This window comes from Wasmannia auropunctata, unplaced genomic scaffold, assembly GCF_000956235.1.
Source record: "Wasmannia auropunctata unplaced genomic scaffold, wasmannia.A_1.0 LD336111.1, whole genome shotgun sequence".
In the NCBI taxonomy this organism is placed as follows: Eukaryota; Metazoa; Arthropoda; class Insecta; order Hymenoptera; family Formicidae; genus Wasmannia; species Wasmannia auropunctata.
In genome coordinates, this window is record NW_012026779.1 from 2,779,059 (window position 1) to 2,792,952 (window position 13,894).

General features: G+C 38.1%; 1 protein-coding gene across 1 annotated transcript; it reads right to left on the minus strand.

The window, feature by feature from the left end:
- Positions 1-89: 89 nt before the first annotated feature.
- On the minus strand, positions 90-10,825 carry LOC105450467 (fasciculation and elongation protein zeta-2). The gene is made up of 10 exons (XM_011690322.1): positions 10,821-10,825; positions 10,043-10,545; positions 8,249-8,501; positions 2,400-2,522; positions 1,943-2,099; positions 1,740-1,848; positions 1,360-1,622; positions 1,114-1,189; positions 981-1,046; positions 90-821 (listed from the first exon to the last, which is right to left on the minus strand). The coding sequence occupies exons 1-10, from the start codon at positions 10,823-10,825 to the stop codon at positions 805-807; spliced, it is 1,572 nt and encodes a 523-aa protein (XP_011688624.1). The 3' UTR covers positions 90-804.
- Between the last annotated feature and the right edge of the window lie 3,069 nt (positions 10,826-13,894).

The following is a 13,894-nucleotide window of genomic DNA, read 5'->3' on the forward strand; positions in this document are numbered from 1 at the left end:
AATATAGGTTTATAATTCGAAAAGAAATTATGGTGGAGGAATTAAGGTATAAGGACACAACGATACAATTAAGTTAACAAAAAATTACATCCGAGAGCAATGAGGTCGTTTAATTTATTTTTTTTACTTTAATAAACACAGTGTCCCGAGTTTTTGCGCGTTGCGTGAGAACAATTACATTATTATTGTATGGTGGGGCAAGTGATTTAAATGACCGTCACTGCAAGATTTTCACTCTTTGAGCTGATATATCGGTGAATCAAGTATCTCTAGATACTAGGCTAGTATTACAACAATGTACACTAATTCGAATTCCTTAAATAGAAACCGATCTACACAAGTAGCATTTTGTAAGATCCTAGATAAGGAGCTCTGTGCTGTCTTTGCGATGACTCTGCATGAAAGCTTTCCCTCGGGATTCTTATGTACAAGAAAAAATATACAAAAAACTGAATGAATTGATATGAGTCATGGTACAATATAAATATGAAAACTGTAAGAAAATGACGTACGATTTACGCGAGTCAATAATACATGTTATACGAGTTATTAAAAATATATACTTATGATACCTTAAGCAAGTAATATACATATCGTAATGTATAAATTAAGACTAGATAGAATATCGGAGACCTTATCTACTTCTACAGCCAATATAATAATCGAGTGTGACTGAAGTACAACTTATAAGCTATAGTTACGCAATAATATGCGGCACAATGACGGCTGAAAGCGTACTGGCAAGAAGAAGAGAGCACATGGTATTTTGTTGACATTTCATTTTTTTTTTCCACATATTCTGCCTTAAGTTGGACATAACACTGAAATCAGGATAGTAATTGTGTAAGCATTTTTCTCAAAGTTAGAGTGCCAGAAAGTAGCTGATCGATCATCATTTATAACATGTTCGAGAATTGAAAAATTATTAATATTTATAGTGGAACAGGATTTAGTAAAATTGAATTAAAAATCTAAATTACCTTTGAGTATATAATCCGTTAGCAAAGTAGGTACTGTCGGGCTATCCTCGCTAATGGCCTTTAATACTGTAAATAAACACGTCATTAATACATGTAATTAGATAGACTGTAATTTGTAATGAAACACACTTACTTTTGATAAGTACTTGCAAAGCTTGATTGTCTGGCGGACCACTGTCTGTATGATATGGAATAACGGTCGTCAGGTACTGTAATAACATTGAGAATTGTTTTTATTTTTCTCTAAATTGTGCGATTAAATTAATGCAAATTATTTTTGAATTTATCGGAGATTTAATTTTTTGTAAAAGCAATCGTAATTTAATGCGTAAAATGTTTACTACGTAAATACATAGCTCTATACAGCGGTATACATTACCTTCGGCTCCTGCAAAGACCTATGTTGCGGCAACGGACTAGTACCATTCTGCATTTGATTTCTCTTCTTTGTAACATGATGCTGCCGACGTCGGTTTTGCACAGCCAACAGTAAAGAAATAAACTGGTTTTTGAGTTCCTTCTCGTATTCCAATTCGTCCCGAAGCGCAAGCTCGGCGATCAGTGTTTCGCTCAAAGCCGCAACCAAGGATTCCATTTCTCCAAAAAGTTCAGTCAGTTGGCTGGAGGAAAGCTGTTTTAATTCTGAAAAATACATTCATGACATGTATTTTTATTTATTATAGAAATTAAAATTTATCTGTCTATTATATTTAACACGAATATTTTTATATTATATAATTAATATTTGAAAACACATACTTTTTTCATGAAGTGGTGATCCAAGTACTTCTCTACTCCTTTCCAAAGCTTCGTCGCTGTCCAATAAAGAACCCTCTGAATCCGGCGATCTTTCCATTGACGGACTTTCCTGCGACGGCGAGAAAATGCAGAATCATTAATCGCTCGTTTACGCAGTCACTATACTGCACCGACAAGAATGCATTATTGCGCCGAGATTATACCTGCATTATGTCATCTATCTCGCGAAGAACTTCCTCGGCGGTCTTCATCGGCTCTTCCGGACTGTGAGTATCAGTACTGCTGGATAAGATTAAAGCATGCATGTCCAAATCTGTGGCGACTGCTTCGTCTTCGCTACTCAAATCCTCTAGTTCAGGTCTGCAACGAATAAAAAAAAAAGCGTTGAATTTATAAACGTTAGCAAACGATGCGAGGAAGCGAGGTCGGTCTTATGTAGAGAGTACTCTCTAAATTTTCTGAAGTGAATCTCACTCTAAAAGATTGAGAATATGGAGTGAGATTCACTCCAAAAGAGTGAAAAGTCACTGCAGAAAATTTAGAGAGTAATATTTTCGAGAAAATTTGATTTTCAAAATGAACAATCGGTGCAAAGTAAACTTTCGACGAATAATTATACTTGTGACAAATAAATTAAACGCGTAAGAAATTGAAACGCACCTCTCCGTAGAAGCGGGTGCTTCGTTCAGATTCAAAGCGGGCATATGCATTTTCCGCGCGTAGGATTTGCTCCAGTCGATGGGTAATATATTCCCGAAAGTTCCGGTGATCGTCCACCACATCCTGCAAAAAAATTCAATGTTGGATATGTAAAGTACGGTCACATGGAAAGGATCTCTTGGCATCTGCAGCTAAGGATAAATCATTTGCTTCAGCAACGCTTATATCACTTATGTATGTGTAAATAGATGTGAAATATCTTCACAGATGACTCACATCCTCTAATCCACACGCCATTCTGCGAGAAAACTAATGTGCCTTAAATTTATGTGTCATCACTCATCCGCTTGAATGATTCAATTGTAGGATTACTTTTCTTCCCCTTTTTGATTTTAATTTTGAATTTATTTGAGTATTTTTGAAGCATATAGTTATAATTTTGTAATAAAAGCAAGCCTATGTAATTTTCTTGAATATGAGAGAATTGTCTTGTGCTTTAGCTTCAAAACTTTAAATAAATAATTGTATACATAATATTAACTATTTTATTAATACTGAGATAATGAGATCATTTCAAAACTTTTAATCTCTATTTTATTATTTTCATAATTTTTTTATCTTTAAATTCTTTTGTTCTAATATCTATAAAATATAATTTCTAATCTCGCTCTCCCTTTCTACAAGTATACAATGAGTAAAGAAAAGGTTTGCTCATAGAGATGTCACAACAATTTCCGGCGTCCATCTAAAGGTTAATGAGAACGTATAACAGAGATGTCGAGTAATTTTAGCGCGAAGGACACCATTTTACGAGATGTTACAAGAGCATGACGTGTAATGCGCGATCAATAAATGCAGATGTTCCTACGAGGATGATATAATGTCGCGATATTATTGAGTCGTACCTGTGTGTGTTGTTCCACAATGTAGAAACACGCATTTGGAACATTCTATATATAGCTAACGAGAGAGAGAGAGAGAGAGAGAGAGAGAGAGAGAGAGACAAGTTTCTCACACAGGAGCCTTCATCTTTTAATATATCGCGTGAATTTATATCATTTATATAATATCCGTGCGATTATTGTCATTAGGGCACATTTAGGACACCCTCTATGGCGATGAGAGCGACGGACTTTCTAGGACGCCCGCGTGAATCACTGCAGGCTGTGGGCGTTTCCTGCGTTACGCATTGTACGTGTATACGCACTGCATAGATAAAACGTTTAATCATATGCAAACAAAACGTATAGGTAAACGACGCTGCGGCGGTAACGTGCTGTTTTCTAGAGGAAGTAATTTTTCATGCGAAGAACGGCCAGATCGCCAGAACGAAGACTTCTATCTCGCGGCGCGAATTTGCGAACAATGTAATCTCATGGGAGCCGAGCAGCGCTTGGCACCCAGGCCTGTAATATTCTTAGGAACCGAAATATCAATCAGTCATTAACTTTTTTTTTATTTCTTTTTCTTCGAATGCCTTACGATCCTTCGATCTCGCAATTGAAGCTGCAGTGTGCTTTGAAAGTCGTACTAAAGCTCTGTCTTTCTTAGAATATCTCAGTTTGGCTAACTTGCAATATTTGCGTTTCATCAGGCATCTTCCCTGTATACTTTCTTCAAATGAACAGATAAGAAAATCGTGTTTTCTTATATATTTTTCTATCAACCCACATTTCTCAGACAGTTAAAATTAGTTTTTACATATTAATTCTTTAGAGATTTATAATATGTAAAATATATGAATTAGAAACTTTTAATTTTTGTGAAAAAAATTCGTATAGAGAAATGTTATGTTTCAAGCAAATAAAGCCATTAAAATCTATATTACATTGAGAATATTAAATATTTCGATCTAAACATTTGTTTTGTTCAAAATTCGCATGTATTTGTGAAAATAGAAAAATGACTGCAATGGATATCACAGAGAGAATCAATGCATTGATCGACCATCTCATGCCGTGGGTTAATAAATCGAGGTCAACTCAGTCCACTTGAGTCCCTGATTAATGTAAAGTGGCTTTATCTCCAGCGCATACGTTGTTCGCGTCGAAAAGACCAGGCATTTTATACCACATGGTACGTACGAAGTCTTCGCCAAGCTAATTTTTATTCTCCGAACGCTCGCAAAAATCACATGCGGATAGCAAAGGATAAAAGGAAGCTCAGCGATTGTAAAATTTGCTTAATCTCGAAAAATGGTGATTTTATGATTTTGCACAAACAACTTCTCTATCGGTTCTTTTAAAATCGCTTTCTTCCCACAAAATCCGCTCGAGAAACAGAGAGAGAAAGAGAGAGAGAGGGAGGGAGAGAACATTTAAAAAATTATAAATTCTTTCTTAATTAAAATCAGACAATTCTCTTATAGCCTCCGCGTATAAATTTACCCCCGTAACACCCCCCTGAATGTGGCTGTCGCCATCTGAGGCGCGTGCGCGCGGATATTGACGTTCGCCCTCTGTTTGGAGGGTGGTGTAGCTCAATACGAACGAAGGAGCAAAACAGAGATTAAATTTTCATGCCACGCGTTTTCGTCAATATCAAAACACTTATGAAATGTAGTATCAATTAGAGAATTATTAATATTTTCAATTGTTCGCTTATCGGACACAGAAACTTGACGCAAGTCATTAAACAACAAAAAATAAATAAAAAAGTAAAGTTTGTATATATTTTTATATTATATTATAATATATTTCTCTCCGAAAAAAAATGTATATTAATCTTTGTATAAGATTCTATATAAAACTCGGAAGCCAAACTAATCAATTCCACTTTTTACAAATTTTGTAATTTTAGTATCGAATTATGTATATCTATAGATATATAATAGCTTGTCAATTTTCTTAACTTCTCATTTTATATAGAGATAATTAGTTTGGCTTCTGAGAAGCTCACACATATCGATCGCACGCGACGATGATCCATGTCACACGCAAATCACTAAAGGGACAGACGTATTAATCTCCATTCGACACGCGTTTCCGGTGCGGCCAGTTGGGCGTCGCGTTCAGCCTCGCGCTAGAAAGTGCGGCTGGAAAATTATGTGGAAACTACGCGTTCAAACGCGTTGGATCGCGACGAACAGAGCGTAATTCGTAAAGTACGACGGAGAATGCGTAGCGCTTCGTGGACGTGTGCCCTCGCATCGCTACCGCGGCTTTGTCGCAGTTGCAATCGGGTCGATGGCCTTATTAGTCACCGGAATGGAGAGAGAACGTGCCATTTGAATAATGCCACCCTCGCCGAACGCCCTTTCATAAACGCCGCACGTAAATCGGAGTCGATCAATGGCATTTGGGGGTCGCTCGTTCCAGAGAAACCTGCACGAATCGCGGAAGGCTTCTTAGGAGAATGGGAGAAGAAAGAAGAAAAAGATATTGCCGATTTTGTGTTTGTTATTAGAGCGATTCTTCTTTCATTTATATTGCAATCTCCTCAATAAATCTTCTGCGCTGCAATATTTTTCTTTCCGAAGCGGATCTTTTTTTCCACGACTCGCGATCATAAATTTCTGAACAGTTGAATTCCCAAAATCTCGTAATATTCAATATGAAAAATATGTGTAATATTCTTTTTAACTAATAGACAAAAAGAATTGCACAAAGATCAAGATATATTTTTATTAATCCAGCGCATTTGTGGATTATCTCACACTTGCAAAGGACGTGTAGAAAATAGGAAATTAACTAACCAATCGAAAATCGCGCAAGTACCTCCGCACGAGACGGCAGATGATGAGGCGAATGATCCAATATAAATTTAACAGCCCTGTGCGTGGCTGCGCGCGGAAGAAGAGACAATTTCACGCTTCGTTGAATTTCACCTGCTGCCGCCCGGTTATGCTCGTTAGGACGTGCAGCCTTGCCTTAGCAAGTGAGCGTGTGTTGCGACTGTAATTTACACTCTGCGACTAAAATATTTGCCGGGATCGTTTATGGCAGCGTGAAGCCACGACCCCTCATGGTGAAAAATCCCTAAAGCTGACCATAAGCGTTGTCCGAGACATTGTATGATGTGTGCTAAATATTTTACGTATAAATTTACGTTCATATGTTTTAATGTATCGATTTATTCGCACAATTTTGTTTACATTCCATAACTTTCAGGCAAAATGTCAGTTTGACATAGAACTGATTTTGTGAGAGAATCGATTACTTTTTTTTATAGTAAAATCAGAAATTATATCATATCTCTTGAGTAAATATGCGTCGAACTTGCGTCTATGACGCAGCTTGAATCATGCCTACGTCAACATGTCTTGCTAGAGATGTTCGTCAAGGTCTTGAAAGATCTCGCCGTAGCTTGCTAGATGTTAATGCGTTCGTATAGCGTAGCCGATAAGAAAAAGGAAATTTAGAATATTTATGTCAACTGTACGAAGTGCCACTAACAAGTATTGCATATTACCATCAAAAATAAATGTTAATTATTAAAATCTAAATTAAATGTATCAAATCTTTAAATTCTACAATATTAAATCGAAAATGTCAAAAATAGTAAATTCGGGTGTTGACTTTATAAGCGTCTAATTACTTTCACTGAAATAACTTGTATACATTCGATTTAACGTCTTTTTATCTGTACGCTTTACTGAACATTAATAAATCAGCATTAACATCTCGATAGAAAATAGCACAAAAATAGTAATTTTATCAAATGGTCTTGATAACTGGATTAAAAGGAAATGTTCATGAATTATACAATCAAGATGCATTTTTTCGATGTCAAGCGACGACGCTGTGGCTACTTTGGAGAGAAAGCTGCAACGTGTGCCATAAACATCGCGTAGAGAGTACTAACGGTGTTGACACACTTCTTCCATTGGAAAATCGATTACTGTCGAATATGGCGGGAGTACAAAAAGAAATTCTATTTTTTAATTCTTTTTTTTTTAAATACGTTCGCCTCGAATGATAAGATGAAAATGTTGCATCGGTATTCACATCAACATAACGATATGCATGCAATAGACCTTCCAGTTATATTTTGATTTAAACCTTGCCACATGGGATGATTTTAAGAAAATTTTTTACATTCAATACGAATCTTCCAGTGGATGCTTTGAGCGCTGATATAGATGAGCAGCGAAACCGTACACCTAATTGGGTTGCACTATGCTGCAGCACGGCGGCACTGCATTAAACGGAGCATTAAGTGAAATTGCTGACGCGCTTTAAAGAAAGAGAAGAGCAAGACAAGAGAAAGAGAGAGCACGAGTCGTCGGCGAGGAGTAATCAAGATGAAAGATAGATTACTGGACCGCGTTCTACTCTCCGGACGGATGGGAATGCTCCCCCGTTATTGCGCGTTACGTATCACGCGCGTTATAACGAGCAAAACGGGTTAACGGTAATGCGATAAGTGATTATTTCCGCCGCAATCGGCAATCGTCACTCTCAAGCTGAGAAACGGAGTCGCGCCGAAGGGAGCCAAAGTCCGCAAAACGTAAACGTCGATTTTAATACTCACGCGTTTACCTGGCAATTTTCGAGGTGAGCGTGTACTCTACGCGTCGTCGACACGTTGTGATTTATTTTCCGCTGATACGCAGCGAAAACCGGTATACCCGTAATCGCGTTCTCGTTACGCGTACCGAAAAACCGCACGGTCGCACGCACGAAGGTTCACGCGATCGGTTACGAACTTTCGGTTTAATTAGGATTAATTAAAATAATTGCGTTATTGGGGCCAAATACACGCGATGCCTAATTTTTAGCGATGACAAAGCTCTCTTATATATAGCGATGCCACTAGATTGCTCCTTATGAAACGTGTGTGATAATCTCACCTCATTCAATAGGTACTTTGAGATCATTAGGATAATTATTATGCCGTAAACGACTTACTGGCACTCGTTCATAATCTCCTCTTGCGTTCGCACCTGTACCGGAGCCAACGATTCCACGTCAGTGCCATAATCGCGGAAGCAGGACGTGATCTTCTCGTCGAAGGTGTTGACGAGGTCCTCGAGGCTACCGCTGAACGGGCTGAACGTTCCTTCCTGGAGGATGTCGGTGCCATTCTCGTGTGTCGTAGGCGGCTCATTCGCGTTACAATTCTCGCTGAAACTTGTGTCCAGGCTGGCGTCCAATAATTGTTCTGCAAAGTCGAAAAAAAAAAAACAATTAAGAGACACAGATATCTGATAATGCAAACAAAAAAAAACACAAAAAATATATTTTTTAATTGCACGGTTTCGAGAATGTTACTGCGAGTTTCTCGAAGAAACAATTTCGTTCGAAGTTGGCGATTCGTTTTTTATTAAATCTATGCATCATTTTAGTCACGAATAGGGGATCGATGTCGCAGTTATTTTTTTTCTTCGTCGAAGTAAATTCTGATCTAGATTTAACCCTTGACATGCCGCACTTTGATATCGACAAAACACAAAGATGAACCGAGGTCGCGACGACTGGCGTCGCAATATCGAGCGTTATCGGATGTGACACTGCTCGTCGTCGCTCCAATAAGAGAGAGTATACCTACTCATCCCTCTCGAGCAATATATATATATATATATTTCTTTTCGTGCCAACTCCGGTTCTGCGACGCAGATAACGTCGAGTTAAGTTTCACAAAAGATTTTCGAGGTGATTTTTAATCTGCATATTTAATCTATATCATATCGCATAAAAATTAAATGTAAAAGGAAAAGGTAAACATAAAGCGGCAGATATACCGTGAACATATCACAGATTCGACAGATACCTATTACTTATTTTCTCTGAGATGAAATCTGGAGAGATCATCTATGTCTCTATAATATAGAAAGATACAGAAGAAGTCGATTATTATCGTGACACGAAAATTAATGGCCTTGGTGGAATTGGCTCGTGACACAGAATCGTGGGTGTCGACGGTGAATAGCTTGCGTTCGAACGTCGCTGTATTCGCGAGCAAACACGACGTGTTTCGGGAATGAATTCGAAGAAATCCTATCGCGACGTTAACTGGTGACGAGATTTCACGGTGACGCGACCGAATGACAAAAATAAATTCGGAGTAAGGCCCGCGCGGTCGGTCTAAGTCGAGTAAATTTGGCTCTTTTTCGTTTTCCCACTCGTCCTTTGCTGTCGCGCAGGTATAGAATTCTTTTGAGCATACCGAGCGCTAAGAGCGCCACAACCGGGCCCGAAATTCGTCAATGCAGTATTCCGTTGCGGGGTTGATCCGTGACACCTGTCGATCCCTGAGAAACGCGTCCGGGGCCGCGTGTATCTCCTTTTAATCCACTCGCGGCGCGAGAGATCGATTATTCCGAGAGATAGTGTTCGGAGAGTCAAAATTCAGGTCGCGGGTCGCGCGCGGCACCTTGTGCAGAATTACATCATCACCGCCGCAAGCGATACTCTCTTTGGCGATTTAATATTTCCACGACAGTTTCAGTCGTCCGAGATGAAGGCGAAATAGGAGTGCGCAATGCGGCATTTGCGCCAATTGACGTGGTAATTAATAGCTCGCGGCGGGGCTCGCGTTACTTCTAACTATTTCGTTCGTCGCCAATTTCGAAAAGCTTCGATGGCCTCACGTGATGTCCCGAGTGACGAATATGAAAGGGCTGAACGAGCGTCACTCGAGCACACCGCGAGGGATACCGCTCGCCAGACACGCGTCGAAGTAAACAAGGCGGTGTTTCGCACCTGTCAGGAGGTTCATGTTCTTCAGGCTGGCGGTGTCCTCCTCCTCGAAGCGCGCGAGGGGTGCCTCGAACTTCAACTCGGCGATCTTACCTGCCATGTCCCTCATTATTGAACGTGAGGGAGTACCGCGAGCGCGACGTGGAAATTCGGCGTCGCGGCCGAAACGTGTGCGTCTCCGATCGTTTTTGCAGGTCCACGCGCGAAACGGGACGCCTCGCCCGCCGTTTATCCGACGAGATCTCGAGAGCCGAGGTCGAGACGACGTCGACGACGCGACCGAAACATGTAGAGGAGGTGCGACGACGCGCGCGCACACACACCACACACACCACACACACGCGCGCGCGCGATAACCCCCGTTGACACGGGCGAACCGACTGCGAGCGAGCGACAGCGAGCGACTGACGTAGCGACGTGGAGGGGACCTACTCTGCTCCTCTTCGCTGCTCTTCGACGGGCACGATGGTGGTGGTGGTGGTGGTGGCGGGTGCGGGGTGGCGGCGCTGGCGGGTTACGTTGGATGTTGGATAGTAGGTGGTAGAAAGATGATCGCGCTGGTCGTCATGGCAACCGCTGGCTGAGCGCGCCGATGTCAGGACTCACGAATCGTCTCTCTTCGTCCAGGGCCGACTTCACTCAAAGCGGTCACTTTCAGGAACCCACTTTCACTAAACTTGCACACATCCACGGGAATATTCGCTATCACGGGAGTATTCACATTTATTTGCACTAGGCGCTTTTGTTCTTTCTCTTTTCAACGTCTAAGATATATATCTACCCCATTTTAGAGAGAGAAAAAATTCTAGAAAGTGCAAATAAGATAAAAAAACTTCCTGGATATTAATTGTACGGTATTGCTATGCGCTTCGAAACGCTTATTCGATAAAACGCAATATTGTGACAGACAACAGCAGCAAGATGTCACTATTGAATGTTGAGAGAGATGGCATTTATTTATGTAAAATAATTGCAATATATAAATAATTGATGATATGTAATATCGGATATTAATTACAAATTATGATTCTGCGTTTTTTTTTTTACGGTATTTTAACTTTCTATGCCACTGATTAGGAACATGCAAAAGACGTTTCCTCAATGGGTAAAAACTCGACTGTTGATAACATCTTCAGAAAGATATCGAGCAACATCATTGCAATTATTCTTATTAGCGACAGTCGTATATTACCATATTTTCTACATTTCCATATATTGGTATATTTATTGTTTGGTAAAACAATTATATTTTTTCTGTTAATACTACAATATGCAGAAATAATTGGTAAATTGTTTGATTCAGTATATATCGATATATAGAGTATGTATGTACAGAAAATTAATTTGTAGACTACTATATCCTTCTTTAAGTAACTTTAATTACATTGAAATCGATATAATCAAAACAAATTAATCAAAAATAATTTTCGAGCTACCAATTAAAGAATCACTTTTTAATCCGCTTTGAATTGCGGATTAAAAAGAATTGAAATGTCTTTTAGGAATACATAGATAATTTCGAGGAGACATGATCATGGCAAGAGTTTATCAGGAAATATAGCAACCCAGATAGTATAATTAATTCTCGAGTACAATTCATTTTGCACGACGAAAAAATATTCCAATGAGCTTCTAATAAATCTCCGTCCATCGAGGTGAACCAATAACCAATAAACATTAATGCCAATCGCGTAACGCAAAAAAAAGGTACGTCATTACGAATTGCATAAAGAAACAGGGCGATTTGCATCAAGTAGAGCTCGAAAGAACGCGCGATCTTACTTCCATCCTTGACGATGGCTGCAGATAATCGTACGTTTTACGCCGAAGGGTAGGAGGAGGGTAAAGAGGAGGAATAAAGAATGGAGCGGAGGGTGTGAGAGGGACAGAAAACTATATCGTTTAAATGGAGCAGAGTTCGCAATTTTTTATTATATATATCTTTCTTGCATCGTTTCATAATGTCATAATGTGAAGTTTACATTATTGATATAGAACACGTTTTCTCATAAAGTTTTGAATAAATAACATACAATTTATCTACTTAAACCGCCATTTCATCCTCCTTTTATCCTGAATCCCGGATTAGTTGCCGTGAATCCTGCGTATTTATATACGAACTGGCCTAATTCGTGATCTTTACGGGTGATCTGTCCTTATCATAATACCTCGGAGAAAAAATTTTAATACTACCACGTGTGAAACGTCACACATAGTAGTTATTCATATGTCGTTACGCTTGGCAAGCTTGTGTGGTGGTGTAGGCGGATACTGTGCGCGGATAGAAAGAACAAATGGAGGGATTGTAGTCAGCCTTGGCATCGCACCTCTCGTAACGTAAATCTCTTTGTCACTACCGGACGTTTTAATAAAAATGACACACGAGATTGTGCTCTCTATATAGGAACCGATTAATCCCATTATTACGATTATTCATTTTTTTTTATACATCCATGTCTTCATATCAAGATTAATATGATTTTGTGTTAGCACATTGAAATTGATTTTTGTTCTGCATCTTGATTGTGAAAAATAATTATTTGAGATGCAACAGGCAATTGTTGAGCAAAATATTAAACAAAATTATTTTTGATTTATCTACAGAAACGCTAAATCATTTAATTCTCACGGAATGAGATATCGGCTCTTGTTTATCATGTCTTGCTGCTGTGTTGATTAATTGCTAGTCGTGTAATTGATATGTAACCTCAGATCGGAAGTAAAGTTTACATCAGAAAGTGTTTAATATTTAAGATGTACAATGTTAGGAAATTTATAATTCGATAGCGATTGCTGTAAAATATTACTATTGTGTTTAAAACAACTTCGTGAATTATAATTTTAATACGATCTACCGGAAACCACCTTCTTTAATTGTGTAAGATCAAAAAATGAATAATCAATAATGAACTGAAAATGGAGCGAATAAAAAAGGCATATGCGTTTACATGTTTATACGTAAATCCTAGAATTATAATACTCTAAAATTTAATACACACAGTACATATATAGTAATATTTTTCAATCACCAGAGGCAACATGTATAATCTTTATTTGCAAATAAGATAATAATTAATTCTAATTAAATAGATTCAATGATTTTTAATTATCATAAATGTTACAAATGTTCTTGCCCGAATGAATCTAGAAACTTGTCGCAAGTATCCGAGGAAAAAAATATTAATTTAACATCAAATGTAATAACTGCCTGTCACATTATATTATGCAAGTATTTATTACCGTTTACTTATTATAGATATAAAAAGAGAGCTGAAAAATTGAATAATAATTGTGTACGGTGTCTCTATATGAGAAAAATCGAGACGCAAGACGTAAACACTAAATGACGTATCTTACACATATGTATGTATACTACATATACCGTATAAATTCCCTAAGTAATTTATTGACATTAGATAGCAATAATATTGACGGCCTACAAGATACTTAATCACAGGAACTGTAATTATTCTACAGTATTGCATTCACATACATAATTTTTTATGTATTTATATTGCGTCGCTTGCACAATATTAATATAGTTAAATTAATAGAAATGTGCATATCTTTTATACATTTCATAACTGAACGTTAATTATGTTTGTAATGGATACACGACGATTTTGTATGTAATTATTTTGACATTTATGTAATTCACGTACATTCGTCTATTTATAATATATTTATTATTGCTAAATTTTTGTCAAGTAACAAAATTTGATTTTGAATGCGCATAGTTTTCTAAAAGATAATTTAAAAATGCAAAACTGCAACAGAATGACATAATTAACGATCGTAAGAAACTCTGCGCTTTTATTTGCGCTGAAATAAAAAGATCGGATGGAACAGCGGTTT

Coding starts and splice junctions, on each gene's coding strand:
- LOC105450467 (XM_011690322.1), bottom strand. Junction 2,100..2,399: donor GCACCCGCTTCTACGGAGAG/GTGCGTTTCAAT, acceptor TATTCGTTGCAG/ACCTGAACTAGAGGATTTGA. Junction 1,047..1,113: donor TTTGCAAGTACTTATCAAAA/GTAAGTGTGTTT, acceptor GTTTATTTACAG/TATTAAAGGCCATTAGCGAG.